General features: G+C 47.4%; 1 protein-coding gene across 1 annotated transcript in view; it reads right to left on the reverse strand.

The window, feature by feature from the left end:
• Positions 1-11,837: 11,837 nt before the first annotated feature.
• Positions 11,838-15,964, reverse strand: part of LOC121277798 (cytosolic 5'-nucleotidase 1A-like) — a 112,051-nt gene continuing 107,924 nt past the window's right edge. Inside the window, exons 9-10 of the mRNA XM_041187435.1 lie at positions 14,949-14,978; positions 11,838-12,180 (exon numbers count right to left, since the gene is read on the reverse strand). Of these exons, the coding sequence (XP_041043369.1) occupies positions 11,903-12,180; positions 14,949-14,978 (308 nt within the window). The 3' untranslated portion in view covers positions 11,838-11,902. The remainder of the gene's footprint in view (positions 12,181-14,948; positions 14,979-15,964) is intronic.

Genomic DNA, 15,964 nt, shown 5'->3' on the forward strand with positions numbered 1-15,964 from the left:
CACCGGTGCAGGTACTAGCACCTCAGTTGGAATTAGAACTTTGGCTAGTGTCCTGGGGCACAGCGGCGAGGGCACTTAACACTCGCTTGAGGTGCGGGCAGAGACAGAGAGTACCCAGGGCGCCAGCAGTCAGAGGAATGTGGGGACCAGGTACATGCTCAGTCGGTGGCTGATGATGTGCCTCTGGAGTCGTCCGTGTGGCAGTGAACTCTGGTAGTGCAGCAGGGTACGTGGGACGATCTGGCGGAGATACATGAGGCTATGGTGCCCATGCTGGAGGAGTGAACGCGGAGCATCACCGATGCAATGAACCTCACAGCTGAGCGCCATGCTTCCTCCATGGAGAGAGTGGCAACTCTTGTGGAGAGGCTCCTCCAGGTTGCGCTCGGACCTGCAAGCCCTCACAGTGGCATTGGACACAGCTGGTCAGTGCCAGTGTGGGAGGTGGTTTGGGTGCCAAATATCCCAGCTCGGTGCCCATTCATCCACGGTGAGCAGGGAGGTCCGAAGCGACCTCACGTCGGCGCAGCAGCTGCCTGTCGTCTCAGGGCGCTCCGGATGAGGGCAGCAGCTCCTCCGCCCCTCTCCCAGTGACCGTGGCATCTGGTGAGGCTGCAGTGACTGGGGAGATGCCAGCTGTGGAACTGGCCGCTCCCTCCCAGGCGGGGCCATCAAATGCTCCATGGGCCAGAGGTCGTCCGCCAAGGTCATTGAGGTCAATAGGACAGCAGAGCGTGCTGGCTGTCTCAGGTGCCAGTGCCAGTGAGGGGACAGCACCTAGGCGTAGCACCCGTAATCGGAAATTTAAGGCACCTTATGTACACCACGGGTTTCTCACTGGTGCTTTTATGTTGGCCCATAATACTTAGTGCAAGACTTGGTGTGATGTCCAACACCTTTTGGTTTTGCTTTATGAAGTTACTTTTGTTTACTCAATAAATTTTGACGTAGCCATGCCTCAGGGTGATTCCTTATTTCTGCAAATGGACAGGAACCCATGATGTTATGAGTGAGTTGTTTAACATTGAGATTTATTGACAAGGGCCTCAGTTAATATTGGCCTCCAGTCTGATTTAGCACTCAGGTGTCGAGTGTGGACTCTGCAGCCCTGGCATGTGTTGAAGGTCCATCTGTGGTGGGCTAAGTGAAGATTCTTTGGATTAAAGCAGGGTGTCTCTGCCTCCCTGGGGTATGCCCGGGTCAGTGTCTACCCCCTCAGTGTTCTCTTGTACATGCTCCTCCTCAGACTCACTGCTGCACTCATTATGTGCATCCGGAGCATCTGCATCTACGTCCTCCTCATCCACTGTGTCCCCCCTTTCCAGTATGAGATTGGGGAGAATGCAGCATGCAACCACTATCAGTCACACATGATCTGGGGCATATTGTAGTGCACCCCCTGTGCGGTCCAGGCATCGGAAGCGCATAAGACCATAAGACCATAAGACATAGGAGCAGAAATTAGGCCATTCGGCCCATTGAGTATGCTCCGCCATTCAATCATGGCTGATAAGTTTCTCAACCCCATTCTCCCGCCTTCTCCCCGTAATCTTTGATCCCCTTTCCAATCAAGAACCAACTATCTCGGTCTTTAATACACTCAATGACCTCCACAGCCTTCTGTGGCAATGAATTCCATAGATTCACCACTCTCTGGCTAAAGAAGTTTCTCTTCATCTCCGTTCTAAAAGGTCTTCCCATTACTCTGAGGCTCTGCCCTCGGGTCCTAGTCTCTCCTACTAATGGAAACATCTTCCTCACGTCCACTCTATCCAGGCCTTTCAGTATTCTGTAAGTTTCAATCAGATCCCCCCTCATCCTTCTAAACTCCATCAAGTATAGACCCAGAGTCCTCAAACGTTCCTCATATGTTAAGCCTTTCACTCCTGGGATCGTTCTCGTGAACCTCTTCTGGACCCTCTCCAGGGCCGGAACATCCATCCTGAGATACGGGGCCCAGAATTGCTCACAATGTTCTAAATGTGGTCTGACCAGAGCCTTATAAAGCCTCAGAAGCACATCCCTGCTTTTATATTCTAGTCCTTTCGAAATAAATGCCAACATTGCATTTGCCTTCCTAACTACCGACTCAACCTGCAAGTTAACCTTAAGAGAATCCTGGACTAGGACTCCCATGTCCCTTTGCACTCCAGATTTCTGAATTCTCTCCCCATTTAGAAAATAGTCTATGCCTCTATTCTTCCTACCAAAGTGCATGACCTCACACTTCCCCACATTGTATTCCATCTGCCACTTCTTTGCCCATTCTCCTAACCTGTCCAAATCCTTCTGCAGCCTTTTGAGATGACCGATGGCTCTCTCCACCACAGCCCGTGTGGAGCCGTGGCTCCTATTGTACCGCTGCTCAGCTTCTGTTCTTGGATGGCAGAGAGGTGTCATGACCACCTTCTGAGGGGATAGCCTTGTCACCCAGCAGCCAACCATCCAGCCGGGCTGGAGCACTGAAGAGGCCCAGCACCTGGAAGTGTCTCAGGATGTAGGTGTTATGGGAGCTCCCTGGGTACCTTGCACAGACTTGCAGAATCAGCATCCTGTGATCACACACTATCTGCACGTTCATGGAGTGGAAGCCCTTCCTGTTGATGAAGGCAACAGGCTCACTTGCTGGCGCCTTGATGGCCACATGTGTACAGTCTATAGCACCCTGGACACGGGGGAAGCCAGCAATGGCCGCAAAGCCTCTGACTCGCTCTGTCCGACTGGCATTGTCCCAGTGGTAGTGGATGGAAGTCAATGCATGCCTGAATAGACACCTGCTTGACACAAGTATGGACAGCTGATTGGGAGACATCACAAAGATCACCCACCAAGCCAGAGTCATAGAAACGTAGGGCAGCTGTGACCTTTAGAGCCACTGGCATGGGGTGTCCGCCCACACAGTTAGCAAAGATCTCAGGGCCTATCATCTGAGAAATGGAGGTGACTATCTCCCTTCAGAGAGGAAGCCTCCTTCGGCACTGCACCTCAGTCACATTGAGGTGGCTGCTTCACCACCTGTAAACCCTGACAGCTGTCTTGCACTGTCTGTTGGCCCTGCACCCCTTGTGCCTGCTCCTCTCCTCCCAAAGGTGGCTCCCCTGGAGGCTGATTGTACACTCCTGGCCTCCTCGCCCTTCTGGCCCTCCCTTCCTCCTCAGAGGAGGTGCCTCCAATGGAGAGCACAACTCCCATTCCCAGTTTAAGGGAAGGCTTCCTGAAAGCTGCAGGCCCTGGGAATGATCTCCACTGCAGAGTCCTGACCAGGGCTTTTACTCCTGTGCTAGCAGCTGGTATGAGTTTTGAAGTCTTCCTGCTCACTCAGGTAAGTATAAGTTACTTTCACAGTTAAATACCCCAAACGTCACATTTACAACCCCACTCACCCCTCTTATTCCGCCCGCGGATGAGGTTTATACAAATGTCTCCTACCCGCCTGCCCATCGAGCCCGTGCAATGTCCTGAAGATTGCACGGGCTGTGAAAAATCAAGATCAATTGCTGCGTCAAGGGCCTTAACTGGCTCGTTAATTGATGACGGGTGCACATCCCAACTCATAGCGCGCCCACCTTCCCAAATATCGCGATGGTGCACGATGACATCGGGACACTCATCCGACATCCGGCCAATGATATTGTTTACAACTAACCATCATTTCCTGGGTTGCACTGCTTACACCCCTCACCAGAAACTGTCAGAGGTCAATTATCATGGCTCTTCTGTCACTCCTACTAAAATCAATGGCAGCGGCCAATTTCCTGAGTTAACTCATTTTCTTATCACTGCCATTCAGGTTCAAAAAGCAGGCAGTTGGTGACCTGGCAGCAGCAGGATTGATGTAATAAAGCTGATTTCAGTTTTGTTCGTGTAAAGGTTCACTTCACAGAATCCTGCAGCCACCTCAATATGTCAGTGCTGCACCACCAGATTGATCGTTAATGGGTCAGAATTTGCTGTAACAGGGCATCCGTCTGCCATTTGTTAAGATTTGCACACTTTGCTCACAAAGCTGCTGGTAATGAGCTGATAACAGCACCGCAAGGAAAACAGGGTCTTTGTGACCAGAACATGCAAGAGGCTATCTCCTTAAATCGATGAGATTTAATCGTTCAGAAAGAAACACAGGAGGGATGAGGAGAGTGAATTAAAATCAGATACAGGAAGAGAAATAAAGAAAGGGAATGAAGTATTGATTTAAGAGGAGGGATAAAAAGACAGAAAGGAAAAAAAAAAGACATTTTTAAAAACCTTCCCAAAACATTCAAAACCTGATTTGTTTGATATTCCAAATTGAAATACAATTTTTGAGAGGTTGATTGGTAACAATTAACAGTTAGTGCATTATTAAAAGGTTACTTATATTTGTCATTGCAGAAGTTAAGGGCTGAATTTTTCGAGTCGGCGAGCGGGGGCGGGGCCCACTCACTGACGCGCGGTGATGTCAGGTGGAACTCACGACATCACCGCACCCCATTTAAATTTTTGGGTAGGCGGGAGTGCATGAAATCAGCTGTGCGCCCGCCAGCCTGTCAATGGCCAATTGAGGCCATTGACAGAGTCAATTAAGCAATTAAAGGACCTGCCCGTCCAACCTTAAGGTTGTCGGGCAGGCCAAGAGCCCCGGCACGAATTAGAAAAAACATGAAACCTCATCCACCGACGGGATGCGGTTTCATGTAGACTTTAAAAAATTTTAATAAAGATTTCGCAAAACTTATGGACATGTCCCAACACTTTGTCACATGAGGGGACATGTAAGGGAACTTTTTCTCTTCTATTTTTAATATTTTTGAAAGTAGAGCCGATCTCCCTGAGGCTGCACTTAGCCTCAGGGAGATGAGTGCACTCTTTCGTGCGCATGCGCAAAAGAGCGCACTTTCGATTTTGGGAATCCCCCCCCGTCTGCACCGGGAGCAGATGTCATGCCGATGTCACGTAAAATTGCACCATGCCTCTGATCGGGGGCGCCAATCAGAAGCACGCCCGTATGCGCCCACCCATTAACATCCCCCCCAACGGGGGGAAAATTCAGCCCATAGTTTCTGTGATGATTTATGGGCATTTTTCGGTAAATGCAGCAAGTTCTTAAAAATAAGGACAAAGATGCCATTTCTCTGAAGCTAACAGGGGAGCAGCAAAACTCAGGCATCAACTTTTGGATATTCATATATCATGGCGCATCTACCCTGTGGTCTGAAGTCTCTATAATATTTACCCATGAACAACATGACTGTCATTATCCTTGCTGTTACTTTGACAGCAAATTTTGGCTCAGGACAAGGAAACAAACTAAGGCACGTTGCACAATTTTTAAAACTTACTAATATACGTTAAGGAAATGTGCGGAGCTGCAACACGTTTCCTCACTGGCAACATGATCAAAATGAGCCGAAACATGTGATTGTGTGCTTTTGTTAATTTGTGTGGAAAGCAAGATTGGCCAAATCGGAATAGTTTGAGGATTTGAGTGGAGTTAGTTAGGAGCAGGAGCAAGAACTGGCCAGCTGCATGGTTTAAATGTGGAGCCGGAAGGAGCACTCCTGCTTTTCCTGTCACCAGAATAAGGTAAGTTAGGAACCTTAGACTGAGTTTTTGGATGGCAGCCTCCAATAGTCTCTAAACACCTGAAGAAACTGACCACAATATGCACAGCAAAATCCAACTTGGCAAAGGAGCCTGAAATATATATTAGGCTCCCAATTTGAACACAATAATAATCCTAATGATGATTACAGGCCACACTTTGTATTACAACAATGCAGCCCTAATAGATGTAAGAGGAGTACTGTAATGAGTGGGTGCTGCTGTCTGCACAATGGACCCTTGGGTGCCTGTAAAATGGATGCAGTGCCATCCAATTTCTAGATCCCCCTTTTTGCGAGTAGATATTTTATGAATTTATCATGTCGCAATTCCATGGAGATGATTATTTTTCAAAAAGAAATTTGAACTTCTAGTTAATAGCTGAATAGATGATACAAGAAGATTTTGCATTTTAACAGACAAAGCACTATTGACTAAACACTATTTTTGTACACAACTTACATTTTTAAACTACAGAACATAACTTTAAACACAACTGAAAAAATCCCACTATCAGGTGTACATTACACTGCCCTTTAAGTAGACATTCAATTCTCCTGGAACCAGTCCAAATGATTTTTTATCTCCTGAAGGTTTAATCCCAATCTCTTCCTTTTCCAGCCTGGAAAAAGTTAACTCCAGAACTGTCTTTCTCCTGGAGACTTCTCCCTTTAGCTAAAGCAAGGCAACTTTTCCAGCCTCATTAAACTCCTGTCGATTTTGGTCTTTCCAATTTGAATGTGATCACCCAACTACATTCCTGCACAGCGGACCATAGAAACTTTCAGTCTGCAGCTGCTTTCTCTCTCCCCGACCCAGACACTGTCTTTCTGTGAGTTTTCAGGGACATCTCAGGAACCCTTCCCCTCTCAAAGCCCATTTCCATGGCAATAAGAGTCCCACGTATCCAGGTGGAAATGTTGATTAGCTATTCTTCAGGCCCTAATTCTATTCTAACTTTGAATTAAATGTACAGCGTAAAGCATGACTGTTTACAACCTGACATTCTCAACACCTCTCTGGGACTTTGGAGACTACCAGACTAACCACTGTAAATGCTGCTGTCATTGCCTCCAAGGGCAGGATTTGCCCCTCGTCGGGCGGGCGCGCACCTGACACGAACAGGAGTGAAATAATGCGTGTTGATGTCGGGCGAGCGTCCACATGTCATCGCGCACCCCCACAACTAAAAGGCCTATTTAGGTTCTTAATCAATTAAGTAAATTTACGTCCAACCACGGGCGGGATGAGGTTTCAGCCAGTGATTTTAAAAAAAACTTTTAAAACTCATCTTTAACATGTCCCTTGTTCGTCTGACAGAGTCACACGAGGGGCCACGTTTTCCTCATTTTTAATAGTTCGGTTTTCATTGTTAAAAATCTTCAGCTCCCCGAGGCAGCCCTGTGCCTTCATGGAGCTTTCACTGCACGCACCCCATGCACTCGCTTCAGAGCTCGCGCTCATCCCCACCCCCACCCCAGCAGCGCTGATGCTCCTGGTGTGCATTTCACACTGGCTGGCCGGCAATTGGCCAGTCGGGGCCAGATTGTGGTGGCAGTCGGTTTCCCCCCTGCTCCTGGGCCCGCCCATCAAACCCGCCCGATGAGGTAAAAATCCTGCCCCAATTGTGAACACCTTACACCTCCTTCCCAGCATAACAATATTGGCCTTCCTTTAATCTTTAACTATCAAAGCACCCAGTCTTGCAGTTATTAGGCAGACTTCAGAACAGGTCACATTCTACCTTAAATTAAAGACACAGTCCAAGAATATGACAGTCATGGATAAACCTCATCACTGGAACATCAAGAGAATACCAGCAATTTCAGCATGCAGTTCTCAATCCGACTTTCCTTATATTATTTGTATCTTACATCTATGATCATTGTGTTACTAAGTACACTTCAAATATAATTATATTGGTATGTCTTGCTATTTCCCCTGGAGAGCTGGAAAGATTTTTTTTTGTTGAAATTACATGAGAATAAGAGTGTAGTTTAAAATACAAGTTGCCTCGGACTGATTCTCTTAGAAACCCTGGTAATTGACTGCATCACTTCTGGTTGGCTGCTATCTCTGCTGTGGCAACTCCCAATCAGCTATCCAGGGTACTTTGTAGGAACTTGACCATGGCAAGATTGACATGCTAAACGACCAAATTTGTGACGTACATCGTATTTAAGTGACTCTTCAATGTTTTGCAGGCTTATGAGCATAAAATGTAGTTCTTGAAAGAAATTCTACACTTGGAAAGAGTGCAACTTACTCTAATTTGGGTGAACTGTGATATCCTAGAAGATAATTTAGTTTGCTTTAACAGTCAAAACTTCCGTCTTCCCATCTGACACATGCAAACTCCCCAACAGTTGCCCACTGAACATTAAAAATAACATCAAAACAAGCACTGACATTTGAGAAACTGTTACAGTAAATCTAATTTCAGCAAAAAAATAAATACTTAAAACAAGTCTTTTGTATCAATGTTGTTTAATATTAAGTCTTAGGGCGGAATTGTCCCAGATTTGCACTAAGTGTGGTAGTGGGCGGGTAAAACAGTGTTTTACCTGCCAGCCATGATGGCGGGTTTTCACGCCATTTCGTCCCAAACCAGTATTACATATGCCTTTCCAGGAAATATGACGTTTCCATGGCGGGCTCTCATTCGCCCGGCACACCATCACGCCGGGCGCCATATTTAAAGTCCAGCCGCGCGCACACATCTCAGTGCTTCCAGCCCACGACTACTGCAGGGAAGATGTCCACAAAAAGCAAAAAGACTGCAGCCCCCAGGTTTAATGATGCGTCACTGGAATGCCCTTTGGCCCACCGTGATACCCTCTACCCCTGTTTTGGACGCAGGATGGGCAGCGGCATCACCAATCCAGCATGGCAGGTGGTGGCAGCAGTGGTCAGCGCCAGTGCCCTGCAAAGGGGGGCAGTCACCCGGTGCTGCTACAGGATGAATTGTCTCATTCGTTCCGCCAGGGTACCTCAGTCTTCTCATCTCACAACTCACGCACTGACAAACCCATCCACAGGGATCTCACACCCCAAGGGACAACACCACTAACTCTCACACACACCCTCACATCTCCATCGGGCTCATTTCCTCTGGAGCTCGTGTCCTCATCCTGTCCATGGCTCCGCTCAGCACACAAACATTCCATGTAGTGCCAAGTGTTTTGCTCACACTCTCTCCATCTGTTTTCATGCAAGAGAAGCTGGCTCACATCAGCAGGGATAGGTCCCAGACCGGGGGTGGAGTGGCCCACATTAGGCCTCTCACTCACTTTGAGGAGCATGCCACTGCGCTGACTGCAGAGGATGTGGACCGTGCCTGCGGCGACAGTGATGTAGCCGCGAACATCCACCTGAGGATCCTACACCACATCATCTCTCTCTCAACACAACTGTGAGTGCTCTCTCTCCTGCTTTTGACTCTGCTGCCATGCACTAATGATCTCTACTCTGGTTCACAGGGAGCTCTGCCAAGAGACTGACACCCTCAGCCAGCCAGTCCCTCAGCTCCATCCAAGTCCTCATCTGTAGCCAAGCGGACTCCTCCTCCAATGAAGAGGTGGAAATAAGCAGCCCCGAAGGCCCGTCACAGCGCTTACCCACACCCTCCACCACCGCAGAGACATACACCTCGGTGGGGCCTGGATCTAGAGCAGGTTTGGGTTCACAATCTGGTGGTCACCGTATGGACATGTGTCTGCAGCAGGAGGAGGCAGGTTCAGCTGAGCTCCCCGGCACTCGGAGGACTGCTGGGGAGGAGGCATCTGTGAGGTCTGAGTCAAAATGATGAACCTCTGGATTTGGCCTTCCAACTCATCCTGGAGAATCAGCAGAAGGCAGGGCAGCATCACACAGAGCTGCTGGAAGCCCTCAACAGAGTGGCTTGCGAGTCAGAGCAGTGCGTCTGCCTGCTCTCTGATGAAGTGGTGCCCATATGTGCGCATCATGGAGGTCTCCATGGGGAGGATGGTGGACGCCATGGAGACCCTGGTATAACAGAATGCAGGATACTTGCAGACCTGCACTCCATCGTGGGAGCCATGGGTGAGTTGCTGCAGTGGCAATGTGAGAGGGAAGCAGGGCACCTTGATATTCCTCCAGGTGCTCCTTCCCCTCAAGGAGTCAGGCTGGGTCCCTTGGGCACCCGAGGGGAGGAGGAGCAATAGCTGGACACTCCTAGGTCATCCACTCAGGAATCCCAAAGGCTGTCCTCTCCCTCCAAGTCCCCTTTGCCTGTGACCCCCTCAAACTCTTCCTTTGTCACCGCAGAGGGAGCAGCCGGCCCATGAGAGATTGTGTGTGTTAGGGTCTCTCAGAGCCCCATGTGAGCACTCTCCCACACACATGGATCCTTCATGTTTCACACTCATCTCCTGAGCACTTTCAATGCTGCCTGCTGGGGTTTGCTTTCAGTTGTCCATCTGAGCTGAACTGCATCTCCACCCACCCAATGATCACACTCCCATGCAGCCCCTGACCTCGCCCACTACAGCTCTTGTTTCACTTTCGATTTAGCAAGCGTGGTCTGGTTTCACAGCATTACGCACTCGCCCGTCTTTTCCCCTCCCCCAGTCAACTGTTTCCTTCCACCTCCCCTCAGTTACCTACCAGCCACAATCCTTTTCCTTTGGGGATATCCAGGTGAACATACATATTCTCTTCCTTCCTGAAAATCTCAACCCCATCCACATTCACCTCCCTGACCTCCTCTTTCCCACCTCCAGAGTCCTTGTCTGCCTCCTGGTCCCCACTAACCGCCCTCACCTTCCCTTCTATTGCTACTATCGAACCCTCACCCTCCTGCCTCACTCTACCCCCAGTCATTCTCACCCTTTCTCCACACCATACCCACCCTTAGTTTGCTCCCCTGGAGGCAGAAACGGACTTATCTGACCCCTCCTGTGCACGTTCACCTGCACATCCCGCCTCCACATTCCTTCCCCCACCTTTGCACCCCTTCCCCCCTTCCACACCCCTTCCCCCCTTTGCACCCCTTTCCACCTCACACCCCTCCCCCCCCGGAACCCCTATCCTGCTCCCCAGTTCTCCCACCTCCCCGCCAGACTGCACTCCCACCCCCGCTTAGTCCCTCCCTCTCCCTGACTCCTTCCTTCACCTTTCCTCTTCTGCTACCCTTAGTAACTCTTCCTCCCGACTCCTTCCTCCAGCTTTACCTCTTCCTCCAGGCTCACTTTTTCCTCCACCCTTACCCCCTCCCCACTCCACACTCCTTCCCTTACACCTTCAACCCCCCTTACACCTTACTCCCCCGTTGCTGAACTTTCCCCCATTAACCCCTCCACCCCCCATTCTACCTCCCTCCAACCTCACCCCCCGAAACCTTCATTCCCCCCTCCCAAATTCACCCCCCGACACCTTCATTTCCCCTCCCAACCTCGCCCCATCATGACATCTTCATTCCCCCTCCCAACCTCACCGCCCCAACACCTCTTCCTCTCCCACCTCCTCGACCATTATCCATTGTGAGTATAAATGGTGACTTTCCAACTGCTGTGCACTGCTTCACAGCAGAGCCATGTCCATGAGAATCCACCCAGCGTGCCTTGGACATCCCTCCAGTGTGTCGTTGCTGCCGAGCTCCAGCATCTTGTGCTCCTCGGATGTCCGCAATGTAAGCAAGGCCCCGGAGGGTAAGTCCTGACTTCTGTCCATCTCACTTGTCAAGATGTGTTGTACCCAGGTGTGTTTGCCCAGCAACGTGGACGGACAATCCAGCGGGGTGGGGGTGTGTGGGGATGAGTCCTGCGGGCAGGGCTAATAATGAAATGCTGATGTATTTCAATGAGGTTCCCAAGGTCTGATGGTCAGAGAATGTGGCCCGCTATTGAAGGGCTGAGCGGACGATCGCGCCACCGAACATGCCTGACCCCGGCGAGCATGGAAAACCCCAGCCCTAAGATTAAAATTACGGATATTAACATTTCGTGTAAAAAGTATTTTTCCAATCATTTCAGAAATGATCCATACTTCACAAATAACGGTGAGAGTAAGATTCACCTTATGTAAGAAAAGCCATCCAGTAAATGAGAAATGCAAATACACTGATTAAATATTTTTTTTTAAATAAAACTAGGAGTTATTGAAGATGACATCCTCCTGAATGAATACTTGTTACTTACTGGGTTTTTTCCTTTGAGGGATTTCACTATCGCCAGATATAATTCAGAATAAAACACACAGCTTTTCATTATTTCAGTAACATAACTTTAATTTTCCTTGCAGTGTACAGTTGGTACTCTTAAAAGCTACAGCAAAAGGATTTTAAAAGGATCACCCCACCCCCTTAACGTGATTTGCATTGTGCGATGGCTGCCGACGTTGGTGTCTGGTCATCAAAGTAAATATGAGGGCTTATTTTGTTTAAAAGTTCCTCAGCCGATAAGCCAGAAAGAATGAATGCCTCGTCAACATCCAGCCCCCAGGAACGAATTGTCTTCAAAGCTTTTACTCCAACAGCTGAACCGCCCTTTTTTACGATCAAGTATATTCGGATTGGGCAATTCAAACGTTCATTTTTGGCATAGAACTTTTTCTGGAGTCTTCCGAGTGATTCCAGAAATCCTACGAGGGTGGCCTATTTGTGAAACAGGTGAATTACAACTTCAGAAACAATTCGCGTGCAACATTTCCAAAATCTGATCATACACTTCAAGTGTTGCTAATTTTATACACTGTCATTTTAGGTAATCAGCCCCAAAAGGCCATTCATCCTTTAGTTTATATTTAGTCTCCACCCTTTTAGGTAATCCTAAACCACATGGCGGGTGGAATCTTGTGAGGCTCCCAGGAGTGGGAAATGATGTGGGCAGGGGCACTTAATTGAGTGTCAGCTTCCCAATGACAGGATGAAAGTTGGTTATTAAATTGGGAATGGATTGGGCGGATCATGCTTTCTGATGACAAGCGATGGAAACCTGTTTCTAATATATTAGCATGTCATGCATGCTCATTAAAACACAACCTGGCAAGATGAAATTATACCTTTGGAATTAAGTATGCAACAAAGGAGAAACACATGCCTTCAGATTCACGACTGGTTAAAGGTTGCATGGAGCAGGCGTTGTAATATTCTTGCTGGACTTGGAATGAGTAGGAGCTGCTTTTCTTGTGTGGGGAGCTTTGGTGAACCGGGGAGAGGGAACATTGATGCATTGAGATTGGGTGGTGGCTGTGAAAGGGGAAAGGAGCATGGGAAGGAGGAAGGTGGCGGACCTATGAAGGCTCATGGGGGACAAAGGGAGGAAGCTGGACTCCAATCTCCACAGATGGGAGGTCAAGCACGATCGTGGGGAGATCAAAGGCAATACAGAGAAGGCCAATGGTGTGGTCCTGAGAGTCGATGGTAACAGAGGGCATATCAAGGTTGATAGAGGGAGGGTTGAGGATGACAGATGGAGTGTCAAAGGGGGCAGTTCCAGTGTGCTGGGGGGGCTGATCGATGGGGATGGGGATAAGCTCTAAGGTGAATGACAGTTGGTCAAGAGGGATGGGGTTGGGTCGAGGGTTATCAAAGGGAGGGCAACGGTGATGGAGCAATGTGCCAGACAGAACCATAACACCCTCATTGCATCCAGATTCCAGCTGAATGACAAGGTATAATTGCTTGTCTGGTGCCATTCAAATATGGCGAGTGGACCTTCAACCCAGTGAGGTAACGGTGGGTCCAACGACTTATTGCCTGTACCGCTGCATGATTGGCCGGGGTCCTCACTTCTGCATATCTAATTGGCTGGCTGCCACGCGATTGCCCGTGCTCAGCCGCTCTGCCATTGAGCCCACCGTCGGGACCCTTGATGCAAGAAAAAAATTCTTCTCATTGTTTCCCATTCATAATTCCCGACAGGGTTCTTCAAGGCTTCTTTCAATGCCAATCCAAACTGTTTTTTAATAGGGGTATAGTAAAGCCCTAGACTGCCTCCTTACAAAATATTTCCTTTTCCTTGTAAACAAGCACTTCACCTCAACACAGTCCCTGCAATAAAGCTCTTCGAGCTGAGAATGGGAGCTGACTGTGGAAAACCAGCAGACCCAGGTTGTAGGAAGGCTCCTATTGCACTGCAGGATTCATTCCCTATTTTAATATACTTACATCATTTCTGTGGCATGTATTTTTCTGCAGAAAAGATCAGAACATTTTCTGGCATTTACCGCAAAGGAAATGCTACTGGGAACAGGGGCTACAGGTCACGAGACTTAAATTTATTTTAGGTAAAATATTTACTATATCCATTGAGCTTTTCCAGTAACATGGCTTCGACCTTTGAAAATATTACACAAAGACAAATCTTCCATAAAGTTACTTGTAGCGCAAGAATGTTCTGAAAATAGCTTTTGTAAAGACACAAAGGGGCTGAAATTCTACGGCACTTCTGAATTGGATGTCAAAGCAAGAGGCCTGACAGACATGGGAGTTGTGACAAGACCTAGGGATGTCAGTCTCCACTCACGATCCCACCCTCTGTTAAATTGAGCAGAAGAGGCTGAGCTTCCGATTGCCCTAAATACAGTCCCGAATGTTAAGAGTGTGTGAGCCTTGGAGAAAGAATGGAATTTCTTTGGCCTTAAACTTTTCACTGTGCAGTTTCATTTGAGTGGCCCAAATGGGGCCCATCTGGGCATGAAATCTGCATTCTCCATCGGTTTGCTGGTAGAACCAGAAAAACCAACCGACCAGTTAACAAGAAGCTTCCCAATGCCAATTTTCACGCTCTCCTCCCAACCCTACGGGGCCTCCAATTCACCATCACTTTTGCCCACTCTGTTGAGTGGAGCGGTGCTCTGAAACCTCGGCCCTGGTTTTTTTTTCAAATGGTTACCTTTTAAATGTGAGTTAAAGCATCTAAATAATCAACTCAAACAACTTTATCTTTTTCTCAGTTACTCACTGTGGTTCATTATCTTTATGCTCTAACAATTTTTCAACAATATTTTTCAATTTAATATTTAGTATAGTACTCTTCTAAATTGCACACAAGGAATCCTGTTGGTGGTGTCTTTGATTCGTCAAGATAAAAACTAGAAATAGCACACACCTAAACTTGTTATCTCACATTCTACTGATACAGGCCATGTTTAGTAATGATGGCAAGGTAGTGATTTTCACTTTTTTTTGTATGGAAGGCACCCTGCTTACATTGAAGCACTCCAGGAGATTCCAACTCTACTAATCCTAGGGACCACCAAGCTCAATTTCCAAATGATAGTGTCAACTATCTAAAGGAAAATAAAGCTATCAGTTCAGAGGGCACTTTTAGCAGCATACAGCAACAGAAATAATGGTCTAGAAATTGGATCATAAATGGTCTTTGATCATGCATGAAACATGGGACTTTGGAGTGGACCTTGTGGACCCCAAACATCTATAAAATGGAATCATTATTCATATCTGATTGACACCTATTTCAATCAGGGCTTTAGAAATCAATAAAAAATCTGGCAGGCTTTCCTATACCTCCTTTAACAACTCAGTATTATTAAAGGGCAGACAGGTAACTTTTGACTGGTCCTGCTTGATAGGAAAGCTTGGCAGTCTCCACTTTGGGGCAGAACTATGTCCTCTCTGCTGAAATCCTGACTCACCTGCCACTGGGCCAAATAAAATGAATAAACGTGATGAGACCATGCCATCTGCATGTGCAGTTAGTGGTGAATTAACGGTATTTGCTCTTTGTTACATTCACAACTGCCCACAGACTTGCTATGGGTTTTTTGCATGTCAATTTATGTTAATTAAAGATCCATTTCAGCACAGCTTCCTCTACAGGGGACTGTGTGAAGATGGCAAGCAAAAACCTGTCTCTTCAGCCACTCAGGCTCAAGAATCCTGAGGCACAAAGAGTCTGAAGTAGGAAGTGTCAGTTAAATATTTAATTCTATGTAAAATCGCGTTCAGGAAGAAAAGTAGAGATAGGAAAGAAAGATGGGATTAAGAGAAAGATAAAAAAGAGATAAAGTAAAACAATTTAACAGATATATTAAAATCTCCATTAATAATCAAAATCTGAAGGCATTACACTCCACACTTAAAAAGTTTAATTTTCAGCACCAGAGGGATTGTTTGTCAATAATTAAGACTTAACACACCATTAAAAATTCACTTATACTTCAATGGACAAGTACTAAGCTATTGTGGCTTATTTAGTGGGTACCTGGTGGTTTAGTATAGAAACTTTACATCTTTCTCATGTTTCAATGCCAAAACTCTCAGCTAGGTACCAGTGTACTGAAACTTGTGGAGGGGCAGAATAACTAATGAGAAACCTCCTGATTTCCTCCTTTAACTGACCAATTGCAAATGCCGAAATGGAGCTGTCCATCTTAATCCATATTAAAGGCGTGTGCTGAT

This window comes from Carcharodon carcharias, chromosome 5, assembly GCF_017639515.1.
Source record: "Carcharodon carcharias isolate sCarCar2 chromosome 5, sCarCar2.pri, whole genome shotgun sequence".
Classification (NCBI taxonomy): domain Eukaryota; kingdom Metazoa; phylum Chordata; class Chondrichthyes; order Lamniformes; family Lamnidae; genus Carcharodon; species Carcharodon carcharias.